General features: G+C 45.7%; 1 protein-coding gene across 1 annotated transcript; it reads right to left on the bottom strand.

The window, feature by feature from the left end:
• Positions 1-8,992: 8,992 nt before the first annotated feature.
• Positions 8,993-9,967, bottom strand: LOC131970714 (olfactory receptor 11A1-like). The gene has a single exon (XM_059332136.1). It carries the CDS (start codon positions 9,965-9,967, stop codon positions 8,993-8,995), a length of 975 nt encoding a protein of 324 aa, XP_059188119.1.
• Positions 9,968-17,366: the final 7,399 nt, after the last annotated feature.

Here is a 17,366-nt window from a genome sequence, read left to right as displayed (position 1 = left end):
GCTGGGGAAGTACAGCCTCCTTGGGTGCCCGTAGTTGAGGGAAGTTCTGGACACGAAGCAGAGGGGTGGCGTAGCGGTGGATGCCCTCTACCTCCACACGCTGGGTCTTTGCATCCAAGCAATGGAGTGCCTCTTGGTCTTGGCGTGACCGCATACTAGCCTTTTCACTCTGCCAAGGGAGCACGTCCACCTGCCATAACCTCTCAACCTGGTGGTAAAGGTCTGCTGGCGGGGTCCTGTAGGATGTAAAGAGACAGTTCTGCTCTGTGTAGCATGGTTTGAGTCCATGGGTTGAACCCTGCAGTGTCCATCCTAAGCGGGTTCTAACTGCAAATGGTGCCCCAGGTGGTCCACAGCGGACGGGCTCCACAGGGGTTATTAAGTGGGGATGGTCAGACCCTATGAGTAACAAGGGATGGATACCCTCAAACGGCTGGATGGGCAGGTTCCTCATATGCCTGAACTTCTGCTGCAAGGTTCTGATTGGATAGGTGTGTTCTCCTAAACCCAGTTGTGGTGCAGTGAAGGCCCCCGTTATGTTGAAAACTTGATCTGGGGAACCCGCTGGAGAGACGGTAAAGGAGACTGCCGCCCCATGAAGGGTCTGAGGCTCCTGTCTTACAGTCCGAAGGGGCAGATTCTCAAGCTCGCCCTGAAGACCAAGTTGCTTGGCCGCTGAATGGAGAAGCAAGGTGCGCTCTGAACCGTCGTCCAGTATGGCATATGTCTCCAGGGTTTGGTCTCCATTCCTTAGCACCACTTTGCTGACCTTAAGGAGAATGCGTTGTCCTTGAGGGGGTTTCCCAATGTACAGGACCTCTTCAGTCCTGTTTGGGGGAGTAGGACCCACTGGTCCTGGCACTGCTGGCCTGGGTTTGTCACCCTTATCCGCTTTTGCTGGAGTCTTTACACTGACCTCATGTAGAGCAAGGAGGTGTCGATTATTGCAGGTTTTGCAACACATTTTCAAGTCACACTCGGCTGCTCGATGATTTCGGCCACAGCGCCAACAGTGGTTATTGTCCTGGACCCATACTCGTTTCTGTGCATTGTTGAGAAGCTTGAAGTTGGTACAGTTATTGAGTGAGTGCTTATTATTCTCACAAAATGGACAAAACTTCTTTGGGGCTTGACTGTTAGGTGATCCCCAAGTTGTTTCGTCTGTGGGTTTGGTTTCTGCCCCCACCAGCAGAACGGATGCCTTTGGCGATGCCTTGATTCCCCTTTTCTGTTCTTTACGTTTTGGGTTCACATCCTTCCATGAGCTGCTGCCATATTGCAACATGTCTTCCTGAACCTGGAGTTCGTATTCCAACCAGTCTGCTAGGTCCAGTAAAGTGGGGACTGGTATCCTGAGTGGATGTGTGAAACGCCGAAAACCAGCTCTTAAGTCATGAGGCAGTTTACCCAGTAGGCGAGAAACGTGCGACCCACAATCCAGTTCCACTCTGCCTCTCCTCCCCAACTGCTCCAACATGCTCACCAGTGATCTGACACGTAAAGCGAACATTCGGAATGACTTGATGTCGCCGCTGGGGATGGTAGGTCCATCCATAAGCTCATCAATACGCTGAAGAGCCAGCTGGTGTGGTTGCCCATATTGCTGGTTCAAGGCTGCCATGGTGTCTGTGAAGGGGTACTGCGAGTTGCTGTAGGAGTCTGCGATGAGAAGGGCTTCCTCTAATTTCAGATGGTCCACCAATATCTGGAATTTGAAACGCTCTGTGGCGTCTCGAGGCAGGATGTTATCTAAAGCCATTCGCAGTCTGGAAAACTCTCTAGGATTAGGATGAACAAAGTCCGGAATAGTGGGTGTGGGCCCCCGGTATGTCCGCTCCTGTCCACCTGGGGGGCTCCTGGGTGGAAGTCTGGAAGGATAACGTCCATGTGAGTATCCGTGCATTTCTGGTGAATAGTCACTAGCAGAATAACCATAATGGTGTGCATATCTGCCCTCGGCTCGGTGGTGGTGCCGTGGTGGGGAGTGATAGCGCTCTCTGCTGGTGGCATATCGCTCTGGAGAGTAATGGTGTTCTGCCTGTGAAAGACGGAACTCTGACGTATAATCAACATCATGTCCATAGCCACTGGGCGCTGGTCTTGACTGAGGCAAGGTGTATGCTGGCTCTGCATAATAGTCACGACTAAAGGGAGACAGGTCGTACCTTCCTGGTTGAGAGGTGCGCTGGGTTGAGTACTCATCTCCAACTGAATGTTGGCGGGGCTGGTGTAATGGGGTTACAGGTTCCCGGTCACAGTCAGGATGCTGGATTGGTGCCCTGTACGCTGCCGTGACGTCCACCAAACGCTGGGCCTCTCGAGGTTTGTTTGGTTGCTGGTGCTGCTACAGCCTAGCCCCACTGAGCCCACTCCGAGCTCGAAATTCCTCATGTTGCAGTTTGAGTTGCTGCATTGATGCTTGAAGGCTTTCCTGTTCCCTTCTAAGCCTCTGGCACTCATTCTTCCAGTCGGCGCTAGGAGTGCTCTCTACAGCATCAATTACTGTCCACTGTGGCGGGCTGTAAGGCTGCTGACTAATCGGCGATACAGAACGTGAGCCACCATCATCACCCTCTTCCTCCTCTCCTGGATGAGGTGTTCCAGCAGGCGTGGAGAGTGGTGATGTTGCCTTTGGAGTGTCGAAAAGGATGTAATCCTCGAGGTAAGCGGGGAGGGACGTCTGCCTCCTGACACGTTTACTAGGATCCATCCTCTCTGGATTAGACATTGTGATCTGCAGTGGGCTCAGGTATCCGGCTCGAAGGACCACTTTGTGAAGAAGGTTGGACTTCTATACTATATTTATGCTGGACACTCAATAGCAGCTCGCTGCAGGTGATCGATCAGAATCACAACGACGTTCTCAGTTCAATGTCTTTATTAATCCAACCACATCCAATGCTCACAACTGTTCAGTGAATAAGTGGTTCTGTGTAAACAACAAATAAACACAATACAAAAGGTCAATAACACAGAAAATGTATTATTTCAAACAGCTTAAATACTAATTATCTACACACTGTATAATAAAACATAGCCTGACAAGTAGAAAAATAGTGTGACTATGCAAACAGTGAAAATTAGTATTAACATCAGGTGAATAGTGACAGCATGTAATTAAGGCATCAGCAAGGCAACAGTGCCATCTACAGGTCGATGAATTATAAACAAGGTCACCCCCTAATGGCCGCCGCGGCTGCAGAGCGGACTCTGAAAACTCTTAACAGCAACATAACTAGCCAAAATACAACACTAGCTGTAACATGTAATAGGCTAACACCTAGCAACCTAGCTTTGGTGGCGCACACGTTTACTTCACTCACTTGCGCTAGACGCACTTTGCACCGGATGACAGTTGCGGCTCGGCGTATTCAGCGTCAGTCACGTCCACGCCGCGAGTCTAGCAGACCCCGGCAGCTCGCGTTAGAAGACGGCGTAATTGCGTCGGCTCACCCACAAGTCCGTGCGAGGTGTGGTCCAGTTCAGGTGCAGTGGGAAAAAACAGCGCTACTGACGCGGGCCACCAGCAGAGGGCAGAGGGCCTTTTTCACATTGTGATTCTCATTTTCATTGAAAATTATTTTGCATTTCTTCCTGGGAGAGGTGTTTCCAGGTCAGACGAGATATATAACGTGAAACAAAATGTTTCTCTAGACTTTTGAGTTCATTTTTCTGCTGCCATCATGTCTGTCATGTCATGGATGAAGATCAATGAACCAGTCCCAGACGAAGCCATGCAAGCCCAAGCCATTACATTACTCACAAGATAAACTTGGAAGCGGATCCTTTCTTTCTCCACACATTAGCCTTTCCATCACATCATTAAGGATTCTGAGTGGATGGGAGCTGATCACATTCAGAGCATGTACATATGTCTGCTATGCTTTTCTGAAGAACCAGGAATAAAACTATGTATCCATCTAAATGTTGTCAGATGATGCAAATAACAAAATAAATCTCTCCTGTGTCACACTGTTGCTGACCCCAAATGATGCTAAGACCCTCTCCACATTTCACCTGTCGAGGGACACACGAGAAAGCCTAAATTCTGCAAATTAATTTTTGGATCCCTCTATGACTTTCTCTGATTTGTCGGAGGTTCCACAGAAATAACTTGCCATGCAAAGGCATGTGGGCCTCTCCAACACTCAGCCTCTATTAGAAAATATTTACTACTTACTTCTGTAGGAAAAACATATCTCAAATAATTCACTGGTCAGAGAGTTTATTCGAAAACAAGAATAAGACCCAAATTGATTCTTCAGAACATCAACTAAAATTTTAACATTTTGCATTTGGTTATACTCCCCTTATCTGGTCTGCTCCTTAGGCTACTGTCAAAATGTATTACTTTTTCTCTCATTACAAGAATGCCATATTGTTTAAATTTGGCACATTCTACCTACATGGGCTGGTCCTACTGAAAACTGAAATGTTCCTAAAATGCCTCTTTATGTCTCACTATGGGATGCACGCCCCGCTGCAGACCTCAGAAGCATTAATCTCATTACACCATCCTGATTGGCTGGTGAAATGTTTGCGTCCACTCTAGGTGGTACCACCTACCTTAAATAGTTCATGCAGACGGCACCACGTCATTCAAACACCTCCTCTCATTCGGAGCATATCTCGCGTCCTGGGCTAGCTAGCTTAACTGTCCACAGACGGATCTTATTTAGCTTCTGTCGTCGGGTGCTACCTAGCTTTGGATATTTTTTCTGCTTCGTCGGTCACACCAGATCGTCTTTTGTGCTTTCCTCGCCCTCCCACGGCTTGTTTAGCACTGTCCTCGACACCTTACCACGGCTATCCGAGTTCCGAGCGTTAGCGCACCAGCTAATCTCTCGGCTTCTTCATGGTTAGCACACCAGCTAACTGCCTCAACTCCCTGCCTGCACACAAGCTTGTGAGGAATGGAGGCTAGAACCCCTCACACCAGAGTGCACGGAGACTCTGGAGTCCGTCCCTGTCGCTGCAGGAATACGATTTCGAGCAGTGATCCACACCAGGTCTGCTCGGGCTGGAACATGCTATGCTAGCTATCAACGTCCGTGGCTTGTGTCAACACTGTGCTGTGTTCACGTTAAAGAATCTCCGCAGACGGCTAGCTCGCCAAGCTAGCTCGCCAAGCTAGCTTGTCTGGACATGACCCCTATCTCCCTTCTGGCGGCGTCGCCGTGGAAGACAGAGAGAAGAGAGGGGTCGTTGCAGAGGCAGCCCCTGAGGCTAGCACCAGCTGGGGCTCCCAGCTCGACCTAGCCGCGGTTCCCCCACAGAACGAAGACGTCCTGTTACTGGACCGTGGGGACGATGAAGATAACACCTTGAAATTGTACAGGGGTGCGCCAGTATACAGGGAGTGGACTTTGCATCCAGAGATTGTGGAACAGTTATCGGCCCGGATCGGTCGGGCCATGGTGGATCTGTTCGCATCGAGAGACAATGCACAGTGCCCACTGTTTTTCTCTCTGTGCAGCAGGGATGCTCCCCTCGGGGTAGACGCTTTAGCACACGCCTGGCCGTGCGTGCGTCTTAAAGCATTCCCCCTGCTGGCCCTGATACCCCCCACTATGTCCAGAGTGAGAGAGCACGGCCATGCATTGGTTTTGATAGCTCCACATTGCCCTGTGATGCATTGGCTGGTGGAGATATATCAGTTGATGTGCACTCAGCCCTGGCAGCTCCCGCTGTGCAGGGACCTGCTATCGCAGGGGAGAGGGGCGGTGTTACACCCTCACCCAGAGCGCCTGGCACTATGGGCTTGGCCCCTGAGTGGCTTAATCTGTCAGCTGTGGGTCTTTCACAGCGAGTGATAAAGTGCTAGAGCCTCCTCCAATAGGTCTCTGTATGACTGTAGTCATACAGAGAGTGTTGGAGGGATGGTGTCATAGTAATGGCCACATTCCTTTTCAGTGTCTGGTAGGAGTGATATTGTCATTCTTGCAGGACCTGATTGACAAATGAAAAGCCTTCTCCACGGTTAAAGTGTACTTGGCAGCTATCGCCGCCTGTCATGTGGGGTTTGGGAAGCAAACAGCGAGCCAGCACCAGCTGGTTGGCCGTTTTATGACGGGAGTGCACAGGCTTCTACCCATGTCCAGACCGCTGGTACGACTGTGGGATCTGGCTGTGGTTCTGGAGGGGCTTAAGGGCCCTCCTTTTGAGCCACTGGGGGGGGGGGGCGGACTTGAAACACGTGTCTCTCAAGACAGTGTTATTACTGGCTCTGGCTTTGGCTTTTGTGCCTAAGGTGGTGGGCTCATGTTTTCCTATTGACCTTGTGGCTTTTGCTGCCTCACCAGGTGGGCAGGGGTCACATGCGTTATGTTCAGTCCCTGCGCTGCACACTTATATAGATAGGACGAGGGGTGTCAGAAGGAGCTATCAGCTGTTCGTCTCCTAGGCTAACCTTCATAAGGGGAAACCTGTCACAAAGCAGCGTCCATCTCACTGGGTGTGGAGGCGATTGCTTTGGCTTATACGAGTCAGAGTTTGCAGCCACCTGTGGGCCTGTGAGCGCACTTGACTCTGTCTGACTCTGTCTCAGGTCTCTCGGTCCTCGCCTCTCACATTTGTCCATTTCTATATGCTGGATGTCTCCGCCCCCTGCGTAGCACAAGTGGTTTTGCTGTCCTGATGGGAACAGAGTATGTTTCCCTGTGGGTTGGTGGAAGCTGGATAAGTTTGTCTGGCAATACGAGAGCAACCATATCTCATCGTGAGACATCGAAAGAGAAATTTAGGTTATTTACATAACCCTGGTTCTCTGAGTAATATGAGTGAGATGTCTCACCAGACAACCCTTCTTGCTTGGGCGAGTGAGAAGAGGTGCTTATCTTGAATGACGTCGTGCCGTCTGCATGAACTATTTAAGGAAGGTGGTACTACCTCAGGCGGACGCACCAGCCAATCAGGATTGACGTAATGAGATTAATGCTTCTGAGGTCTGCAGCAGGGCATGGATACCATAGTGAGACATCTCATTCATATTACTCAGAGATTCGGGGTTATGTAAATAACCTAAAGTTTTGGTTAGTTTCAGTCGAGTCTGGCGTCTTGACGTCCCCTTAGAGCAGGGGTGGGCAATTCATTTTCCCAAGGGGCCACATGACCAATACCACGAAGGTTGCAGGGGCCGGACCAAAACTCTGAACTAAATTCTGCTCAATATTAATGTAATCGCTTTATAAAATATAGTAAATTATCTGGTTTTGAGCTGCTACTGATAAGAATACATGTTATGATGAGACTGTTAATGTGGAGTAAATCAAATATAGCAGTAAAAAGTAGTATATACTCCAATCACTGTATCACTTTTCCATTTATTTTAAACACAACTGTAAATGGTTCCTATTTATGTTTTTGTATTATATAGCTTGTTTTTTCATGTTTGTACATTTTCAAGGTGTTTTACAATGTTGTGATGCTTTTATTTTGAAAAGGTGTCGTCCAGTGTAAAACGGGTGCTTTAATTTTGAAAGGTAGTGACAGGAAATAACCGGTAGAACGGTTAAATGAAAAAACGAACGGTAAAAAATAACGAGTGCGTCGTAATTCATATAAAGTTGATATAAAGTATGAAAAAGGCTTCTATAGTGGCTGACTGACAGGACACAAGGTTTGTTACAGTTTATTTTATTCTGTCATACATATTAGTGGCTATATTTGTTGTCTTAACTATAGTAAAAGTGTTTGTTAGCTCTAGTGCTAATGATAATGTTTGCTATTTTTTTCAAAATAAAAGCACTGCGGTTATATTGATTTCTAATTTCTTGGTAACCTCATGCGGGCCGGACAAGGACAGCCAACGGGCCGGATGTGGCCCGCGGGCCGCCCAATGCCCAGGTCTGCCTTAGAGTGAGCCTTCCCTGCTCTGGTCTGGCCTTGTGTTTCAGTGGCTTTCCAGAGTGCATTAAAGGAACACTCCACCGTTTTTTCATATTAAAACATGTTATTCGGTCAAGTAAGACGAGTTGATACAGACCTCTTGCGTCTCAGTGCGTGCACTCAATCGCCCTGGCGTGCTGCGCCACTTGAGAAGATTTTTCAGAAATCTCCTGAAAAATCTTCTCCCCTCAGGAGTGATGATATTATTGCGCCGAGTCGAAGTGCTCCCAAGTGCTATTCCGCCATACATTATAGTTCTCCTTTTTATCCGCTTCGAAAAGCGCCACGTTTTATTTTGTGTCGCCATACTTGGTCGTTTAACTACTCGTGTAGCTGTATTTAAATAGGGAAAACGTGGAGGAGTTTGGTCGCTTCTAACTGTCCATCTGTTTGGATCCTAAAGAATGAACGGGGCTAAGCTAAGTGCTAGCCAAGTGGCGCAGCACGCCAGGGCGATTGAGTGCACGCATTGAGACGCAAGAGGTCTGTATCAACTCGTTTTACTTGACCGAATAACATGTTTTAATATGAAAAAACGGTGGAGTGTTCCTTTAACCTTTTAATTAACTTTAGTTCTTCATAAATTTACACACACTTTGTGTATGATAGTTATCTTATTTGTATATTTGTGATGTTAAATTCTCATATATTTGTGATACAGAAATAAAATATAATAAAAGTTGACTGTGTTATATGTACAGTTTACTCACAATGACAAGGAACTTGTTCTATGAAGATCAATATTCAAATGGGTTTACCTTCATCATTTCTTTGATTCAAACAATATTTCCTGTAAAATAAATGTTATTGGGGAAATGGAAATCTTAGAAAGGAATATATTTATAGCTCCATTTTGTCAAGACAATAATTTTATATTGTCAAGCAAAAACTAATTGTTGTTGCAAACAGATTTAGTGAGGGCTGAAATACAACATCATTGTATTAGTATCCAGTATATTTTATGAAATAGTTATCTTTATATATGTATATCAATATGTACATGTATACCTATATAAGAGAAATAGACAGACAGACAGACAGACAGACAGACATGTGTTTTTATTCAGCAGATTTCAAGATACAATGTTATGAATAATTTATTTAATCAATATTTTATCTCTTTGACAAGCCAACATCTTATAACTGAGGACATGTGTAAATTATTCCGTATTTTTGACATTTGTAATCCAAACATGATTGGATTAAAAAATGGCGGCACGATGAGAAGATACAGAGACAAAATAAGACGCAGTTCTCTGGGTACACTGCTCATATCAAATCTACTCTGAAGGGTTCCAAAGGTGCAGCCAAAAGAAAAGTAAAGCAGAGAAGCGAGGTGAGGTGTGCAGGTACTGACAGCTTTCTGTCTCGTCTGTTTGGAGCCAGAAAAACACACTTCAAGAATCTTCATGTAGGAGAAAAGGATTGGAAGCAGGGGGACCAAGATGGTGAGAACAGCACCAAACAGTCCAAAAATATTATTCACTTTGGGGTCAGAACAGGCCAACTTTGCAACAAGATAGTTTTGACAACACAAACTATTTATGATGTTTCCACAAAATGTCAAACGTATGTTTAAGGAAAAGGGAATGAGGAACTTTACAAAAGAGAACAACCATACAGCAATAATAAAGAAAACTGCTTTGTTACATGTCATACGTGTGTTATATTGCAGAGGACAACAGATAGCAAGATATCTGTCATAAGACATGACGGCTAAATTACAAAATTCTATATTTACATATGTATGCAAACAGTAAATCTGCAGGAAACAAAAAGAAACAGAAACAGTGTGAATGTCAGAGAGGATCTGAACCAGAAGGAATGGAAACAACCCTGTACTACCATACAGTTCATTTACAAACAGGCTGCACAGAAAAATGTACATAGGTTCATGTAAGCTTCTGTTCACACAGATAACCACAATCATAAAAGTGTTGACAATCACAATAACAAAGTACAACACTGCAGCTATTAGAAAATAAAAATATCTCAATGATCCAACATCCTCATAACCGTCAAGAATGAAGTAAGACAAAGATGATGAAGTTGAATTACCTTCTTGAAAATGGGACGCCATTATTCATAAAACCTTGCTTTAATAAACAAAAATGAAATATTCCTTGATTGAAGACATATAACAGTGATTCCTGAGCTTTACACTAAACAACACTGCTTCACTAAACAAAATCTCACGAGTAGTTCTCACAGTTGTGTGCCTGTGCACAGACTGCTGTAGTCAACTGGGTCAGCTGCTTTATATACTCTATTACAGCCAATAGATCTAACATCCACCCTTTCCTCAGGGCATACACCTGTTTGACTGGCAGTTTCAATGATTTTGTTTTTGTCATTTTGCTGCCACTCCAGTTACTCCAACAATAGAAAGGAAAAGTAAATATATGTGGATATATGTATACATGTATATAAAAAAGTTGAAATAGCCAGATTTAAAAACTTAAAAATAAACAGACTGAAAGAGAAATACTATTATTGCACAAGTAGCAGTATGAAAGTGACAGACAACAATACATTTTAGTAAATGAAGGTTTTTTCGGAGGCAGCAGGTAAAGTAAGGTATTTGAGACTTGCCCCTCCTTAGCAACTGAGGTTACACAATTTGTAAATAAAATTAATTAATTGCAATTACTTTGGCTGATAATGTGATATGATTTTTTTAAGATTTTTTTTTTCTCTGCGACAAAAACTCAGCCTCAGTGAGTTGTACTCGACCAGTGATCCATCAGAACACCTGGGGAGAATCATTTTTAAATTGTGATTCTCATTTTCATTGAAAAAATATTCCAGCTCTTCCTGTACTCAGAGGTGTTTCCAGGTCAGACGAGTTATATAATCTCGTTCTGGATTGACCTCAGGGTCTCCCACCAGCTGGATGTGAAACAAAATGTTTATTTATACTTCTGAGTCCATTTTTCTGCTGCCATCGTGTGTAATGACATCGATGAAGATCAATGAGCCGGTCCTCGAAGAAGCCATGCAAGCCCAAGACATGACATTACTCACAAATTTAACTTGGGAGCGGATCATTTCTTTCTCTATTTGTGTTTGATAATTGTGTTATTTGTGTATTAGTGATGTTATACTCATGTTTATTTGTGATACAGAATTAAAATATAATGAAAGTTGACTGTGTTAATACAATAGGTTAACATCATCATAGACTTTGGAAGTTGTAATTAAACATGAACTGATGAGTTTTTATCCCTATACTTGTTTATGTCGGAGGTTCAGGCAATTTAACACAATACAGACCTTTCAGTTCATGTGGTTTGGCTTGGTGCAGACTGGTGTGTTACAATAGAGTTTACTCCCAGTGACAAGGAACGTGTTACATGAAGATGAATATCTAAATGGGTTTACCTTCATCATTTCTTTGATTCAAAACATTACTTCCTGTAGCATATATGTAATGGGTGAAATGGAAATGTCAATCGGAACTCATCATTTATGAATCATATGGTTTTATTTTGTCAAAAAAATAATTTGACATTGTCAAGTGAAAACTTTTTTGCTGAACAACTGTTTTATATTTAGGTATCCATGTATACTCTATATAATTTAATATCTATCATATATATAATCATGTTTTTTCCCCCGGCACATTTCAAGATATGATGCTATGAATAGTTTACTGACTGCATCTATTATGTATTTTTGACATTTGCAAACCAAACATGACAGGATTCAAGAATGGGGGTATGATGAGAAAATAAAGAGACAGAATAATACGCAGCTCACTGGGTACACTGCTCATATCAAATCTACTCTGAAGAATTTGAAAGCTGCAGCCAAAAGAAAAGTTGAGCAGAGAAGCAAGGTGAGGTGTGCAGGTACTGACAGCTTTCTGTCTTGTCTGTTTGGAGCCCAAAAAACACATTTTGAGAATTTTACCGTAAGAAATAAGGATTATAAGCAGAAGGACTTACAATGAGACAGCAGTGGAAAAAAGTCCATAAAAGTTGATCACATTGATGTCAGAACAGGCCAACTTTGCAACAAGGTAGTTATGACAACACAAACTGTTCATGATGTTTCCACAAAGTGCAAATGGATGTTTATGGAAAAGGAAATCAGGAAATTGACAAGAGAATACAACCATACAGCAATAATAAAGATAACTGCTTTGTTGCATTTTTTTTAAACTACCGTGAAGTCCCTCCTAATTGATTTGCAGCAAACAATAAATTGCTCACTTCAATCAGGCACATTTCCAAAGCCCCTCAAAGTCGCTGCTATTAGGCCACTCATAAAAAAAAATTGTTTAGTGATTCACAGGATTGCTAAATCCTAGAAACAAAAAAGTTTGTACAAAATAATTTTGAGTTTGTAAAGTCAACGGCAGACACTGCTACGCAACCGAACTGAAATCGCAACCACCAACCTGCGCCCAGACCTCGTCCTCTGGTCCAAGTCCTGCCACCGTGTCTTCATCGTGGAGCTGACCGTCCCATGGGAAGAGGCAATCGATGAAGCGTTTGAGCGGAAGAGACTGCGGTATGCCGACCTAGCAGCGGAAGCAGAGGGACGGGGATGGAAGGTGAGCGTTTGTCCAGTGGAGGTGGGCTGCAGAGGCTTCGTAGCCAGCTCCACCACAAGGCTCCTGAGAGAAGTTGGGATCAAAGGGCCGGCCCAGCGGAGGACAGTCAAAGAACTTGGCAATGTCGCAGAAAGGAGCAGTCACTGGCTGTGGCTGAAACGTAGGGACGCAACATGGGCTGCTAAATAAATGATCACGAGGTGCCACCATGCGACACACACCCAGGTCTTGATCAGCCTGTGGTGGGCCAACCTTGGCAGAAGGTGTCTTGAAATAAGTGGCCGAAACACCTAATGAAGCTGGGGCACACAACTGACGATGTGTTGCACTGGGGGCACCCCGCGATCTTGGCTAAGTTCCCCCCCACCCATGAGTACTCCAACCTAATTTGCTGTGCTGATAATTAGGGACAGATAACAGCTAGTCCTAATAAGAATCCTGACATCTGGTGTCAAAACCAGTGACCGCTGCGAAAGGGCAGCTGACGACCAAGGAAAGACTTGGTGACGGCCTGAAGAGACTGCTGACAGGAGGGAACAGACCCCAACGGGGCTGGCATGGGTTAGCTACCCGTGACTGGCAGGAGTCTGTCACTATGTAGTGATTTGATTCCACCCAACTATTGCTACGAAAAATTCCAAAGGAAAAACACCCCTAGAGTCTGTGAGAGCGGGGGCGAAAGATGACTCATCGGCGGACCACACGGCAACAGACCCTGGAATGGAGACGACAATGAAGCAAATTAGCAGCACAGGAGTGGACGGAGTAACATCACTGGCAGGACACAAGCTGCAGAGCTGCATCTGTGGCTGGAAAAAGATAACATCAGAGAAGGGTCTCAAGATCCACCAGGGCAGGAAAAAGTGCCTGAGAGAGCTTAGCGAGGGGCCTCGCATTGACCATTACTTCCTCAGAGATAGGGCAAATCAGTCGAGTGAAGCCCAGTGGCAGGACATTCACCACAGTCCACAGGGTATCAGAACCCTAGACGAAGCTCAATCAAGCACAGATCCACCCAGGGAAATGAGTCCGGAGCCCATCCAGCCATATACAGCAGTAGAACGGAGGATGAATGGACGAGTGCATCTAATCTTGTGGCCGAAGTCCTGCCAGAAAAAGGAGTGGGAATCCACCGACAAAGACCTCATCCATCTTTTAGAAGGTCTGAAAGGGTCCGTGGAGAAAAAGCTGGACAAGGTCGGATTGATCATCTATAGCTATGGAGCAGAGAGATTTGGAGTGAAAAGTGTGAGCACTCGAACACAGAAGGAACCAGCAGGCCATCCCAAATCCAGGAGACAACAAGAGATTCAGAGGCTTGTGAAAGAAAGAAGGTGCCTGAGGAAACAATGGAAGAAGTCCTCGAAAGTGGAAAGGAAAGGGCTGGAGGCACTACAAGGTGACATCAAGCAGCGTCTTGCATCACTGCGAAGAGCAGAAGTTCTGAGAAGGCAACACAAGAAGAAAGAGCGAACAAGGACTGCCTTCTACAGAGATCCCTACAGGTTCGTCAAGGACCTCTTTGTCAAAGAGAAATCCGGGACTCTCAAGGTACCCATCAAGGAACTGGAGGAGCACCTGAGGAAGACCTACTCCGACAAACAGAGACATGTGCCAGCCAGCATTCCGGACGACATGCCACCAATACAACCACCCAAGCACCAGATGGAAACAAGGCCCCCTACATGGAGCGAGGTTGAGAGCACAGTAAAGCGGGCAAGAACAGCTTCAGCACCTGGACCCAACGGCATTCCCTACAGGTTCTATAAGAACTCACCAGGAGTCTTGAAGTACCTCTGGAAGCTCATGAAAGTGGCATGGGAAAAAGGAATGATACCAAAGGCATGGCGACGGGCAGGAGGGATCCTGATTCCCAAAGAGAAGAATGCCGCAACCATCGACCAATTCCGCCAGATCTGCCTGCTGAATGTGGAAGGAAAGATTTTCTTCAGTGTGGTGGCACGTAGGCTCTCAACATTCTTGCTGGCAAACAATTTTGTTGACACCTTCGTGCAAAAGGCAGGAATAGGTGGATTCTCAGGATGCCTGGAACACACAAATATTGTCTGGCATCAGGTACAAACGGCCAAGAAGGAGAAGAGAGACCTGCATGTGGTTTTCTTAGATCTTGCCAATGCCTTCGGGTCGGTGCCTCATGAGGTTTTGTGGACAGCGTTCAACTTCTTCGAAGTCCCAGAGGGAATCACAAGGATAGTCAAAGCCTACTTCCAGGACCTCCAATTCTGTGTTACAGCACAGGCCAGTACAACTGCCTGGCAGCACCTCGAAATAGGCATTATGGCTGGCTGCACCATCTCGCCACTGGTGTTTACCATGGCAATGGAGCTCATTATTCGAGCATCCCGATGGGTGGTTGGAGGGGAACGTTTGAAGAATGGGCTGCGTCTTCCTCCAATCAGAGCGTACATGGATGACATGACGACAATAGGTGCGGAGTGCTGCTCCGACGCTGGCAACAGGGAAGAAATGGAAGCCATCTGCAGTGGTATTGGTGGCTAAGACCTCCCTCAGACACCGCGATATAGTGGGGCATGTCCAACATGGCAGAGGGGGCCTTGGTCTGCAGGCAACGACACCCACATGGCAGAAGGCTACCCCAACTGAACGACGACACATGGTGGTGGAAGAGGTGCGCCGCCAGGAGGAGGCAGCCAGGTGTGCCAAGGCAGTCTCCCAAGCCCAACAAGGCCGCTGGATGAGGTGGGAAGGTGTGGAGAGGAGGAAGATCACGTGGAACGAGATGTGGAGCATGGAGTCTAATAGACTAAGCTTCATCATTAGAGCCACTTATGATGTCCTGCCCTCTCCAACCAACTTACATCTCTGGTATGGTGAGGACCCAGCCTGCGTCCTGTGTGCAGCCCCAGCAACCCTCAAACACATCCTGGTGGGTTGCAAGACCAGCTTAACACAAGGGAGATACACCTGGCGTCATAACCAAGTGCTTAAGTGCTTGGCCGCCGAAATTGAGAGCAAGAGGGTAACCACCAACACTATGCCCTCAAATGATCAGACCACCTTTCCACGGGAGACAATGTTCATCCGGGAAGGGGAGAAACGGAGGACCAAGCCATCACCTCCAAACTCAGGCCCAATGAATGCAGCCCAGGATTGGGAAATGCGAGTAGACCTCAGCCAGAGGGTCACCTTCCCAACTGAAATCGCAACCACCAACCTGCGCCCAGACCTCGTCCTCTGGTCCAAGTCCTGCCACCGTGTCTTCATCGTGGAGCTGACCGTCCCATGGGAAGAGGCAATCGATGAAGCGTTTGAGCGGAAGAGACTGCGGTATGCTGACCTAGCAGCGGAAGCAGAGGGACGGGGATGGAAGGTGAGCGTTTGTCCAGTGGAGGTGGGCTGCAGAGGCTTCGTAGCCAGCTCCACCACAAGGCTCCTGAGAGAAGTTGGGATCAAAGGGCCGGCCCAGCGGAGGACAGTCAAAGAACTTGGCAATGTCGCAGAAAGGAGCAGTCACTGGCTGTGGCTGAAACATAGGGACGCAACATGGGCTGCTAAATAAATGATCACGAGGTGCCACCATGCAACACACACCCAGGTCTTTATCAGCCTGTGGTGGGCCAACCTTGGCAGAAGGTGTCTTGAAATAAGTGGCCGAAACACCTAATGAAGCTGGGGCACACAACTGACGATGTGTTGCACTGGGGGCACCCCGCGATCTTGGCTAAGTTCCCCCCCACCCATGAGTACTCCAACCTAATTTGCTGTGCTGATAATTAGGGACAGATAACAGCTAGTCCTAATAAGAATCCTTGAACACACCCCTTTCAACTAATTCCCCAATTGCACAGCCTTAAGAGCGTGCATATCATGAATGCTGGGTCTTGTTGGTTTTCTGAGAATCTACTGCACCTACTGGTACCTTGTTTGCCACGTAGCAATAAAAAATATACTAAAAACCTGGACTCATCTGGTTAGTCACATTGGACTGCTATTATATTGAACACTACTGTAAATAATTCAAATTCAGTTTCTGGTGCCACATATTTCAGCCCATAGTTTCTAGTCAACTCAGAAATATCTCGAACTCAAGCAGACTTTTTGACAAATTTTCTGTCAGGAAATGGCTTTGATTAAGGAGTTAAATGACATAAGCCTGAACACTGACTTAGAAAAGGTGTCAGCTCTAGTTTTACTGGAACTCAGTGCTGCATTTAACACTGTAGATCACAGCATACTGTTGAACAGATGGAAACTTGGGCAGGAATAAATGGAACAGTTCTCGAACGACTCAGGTCCTCCTTGGAGGAACATAGTTATTTTGTGTGACCATAGCAAGTTATGAATGCAATCTAATGGCTATTGTCAGGAATCTAGGATGTTTCAAAATAAATGTATGGGTGCCTCGCACAGGGCACCACAACTGTAGTGAATATAGGTTACAAATACATTATACTATAATAAATGTGAGGATATGTTACCATAAATGCTATCCCTCCCATGGGTAAATCAAATATGTAAGGGTATATATGCCACAAACCTGAGCAACATTAGTGTGGGTCTCATGGTTCAAAAGTGTGATTAGACAGCTATCAGAATTATTTACAATGATCAAGAATAATTATTAATTATAATAAATGATATTATATATATTGAATATGACTTTTTCAGATTTTTCGGAGGTGCTACAGAGATAAACTGCCATTCAAAAGCTTGTGGGCTTCTCCAACACTCCAGCCACTATCAGTGATTTACTACTCATTTCTGGAAGATTTACTACTCATTTCTGGAGGGAAAAACAAATGCCAAGTACTTCACCGGCCAGAGAGTTTATTTCGAAATTATAATAAGACCCGTGTTGATTCTTCAGAACATCACCTAAAATTTTTACATTTTGCAGAATGTTAAATCTTGAGACCTATCAGCAATGAGTGGTGTGTTA

This window comes from Centropristis striata, chromosome 4, assembly GCF_030273125.1.
Source record: "Centropristis striata isolate RG_2023a ecotype Rhode Island chromosome 4, C.striata_1.0, whole genome shotgun sequence".
In the NCBI taxonomy this organism is placed as follows: domain Eukaryota; kingdom Metazoa; phylum Chordata; class Actinopteri; order Perciformes; family Serranidae; genus Centropristis; species Centropristis striata.
This window is presented reverse-complemented; position numbering and strand designations above follow the sequence as displayed.

Excerpts from the sequence above, each read along its gene's own strand:
- LOC131970714 (XM_059332136.1), bottom strand. The coding sequence starts at position 9,967 with ATGGCGTCCCATTTTCAAGAAGGTAATTCAACTTCATCATCTTTGTCT.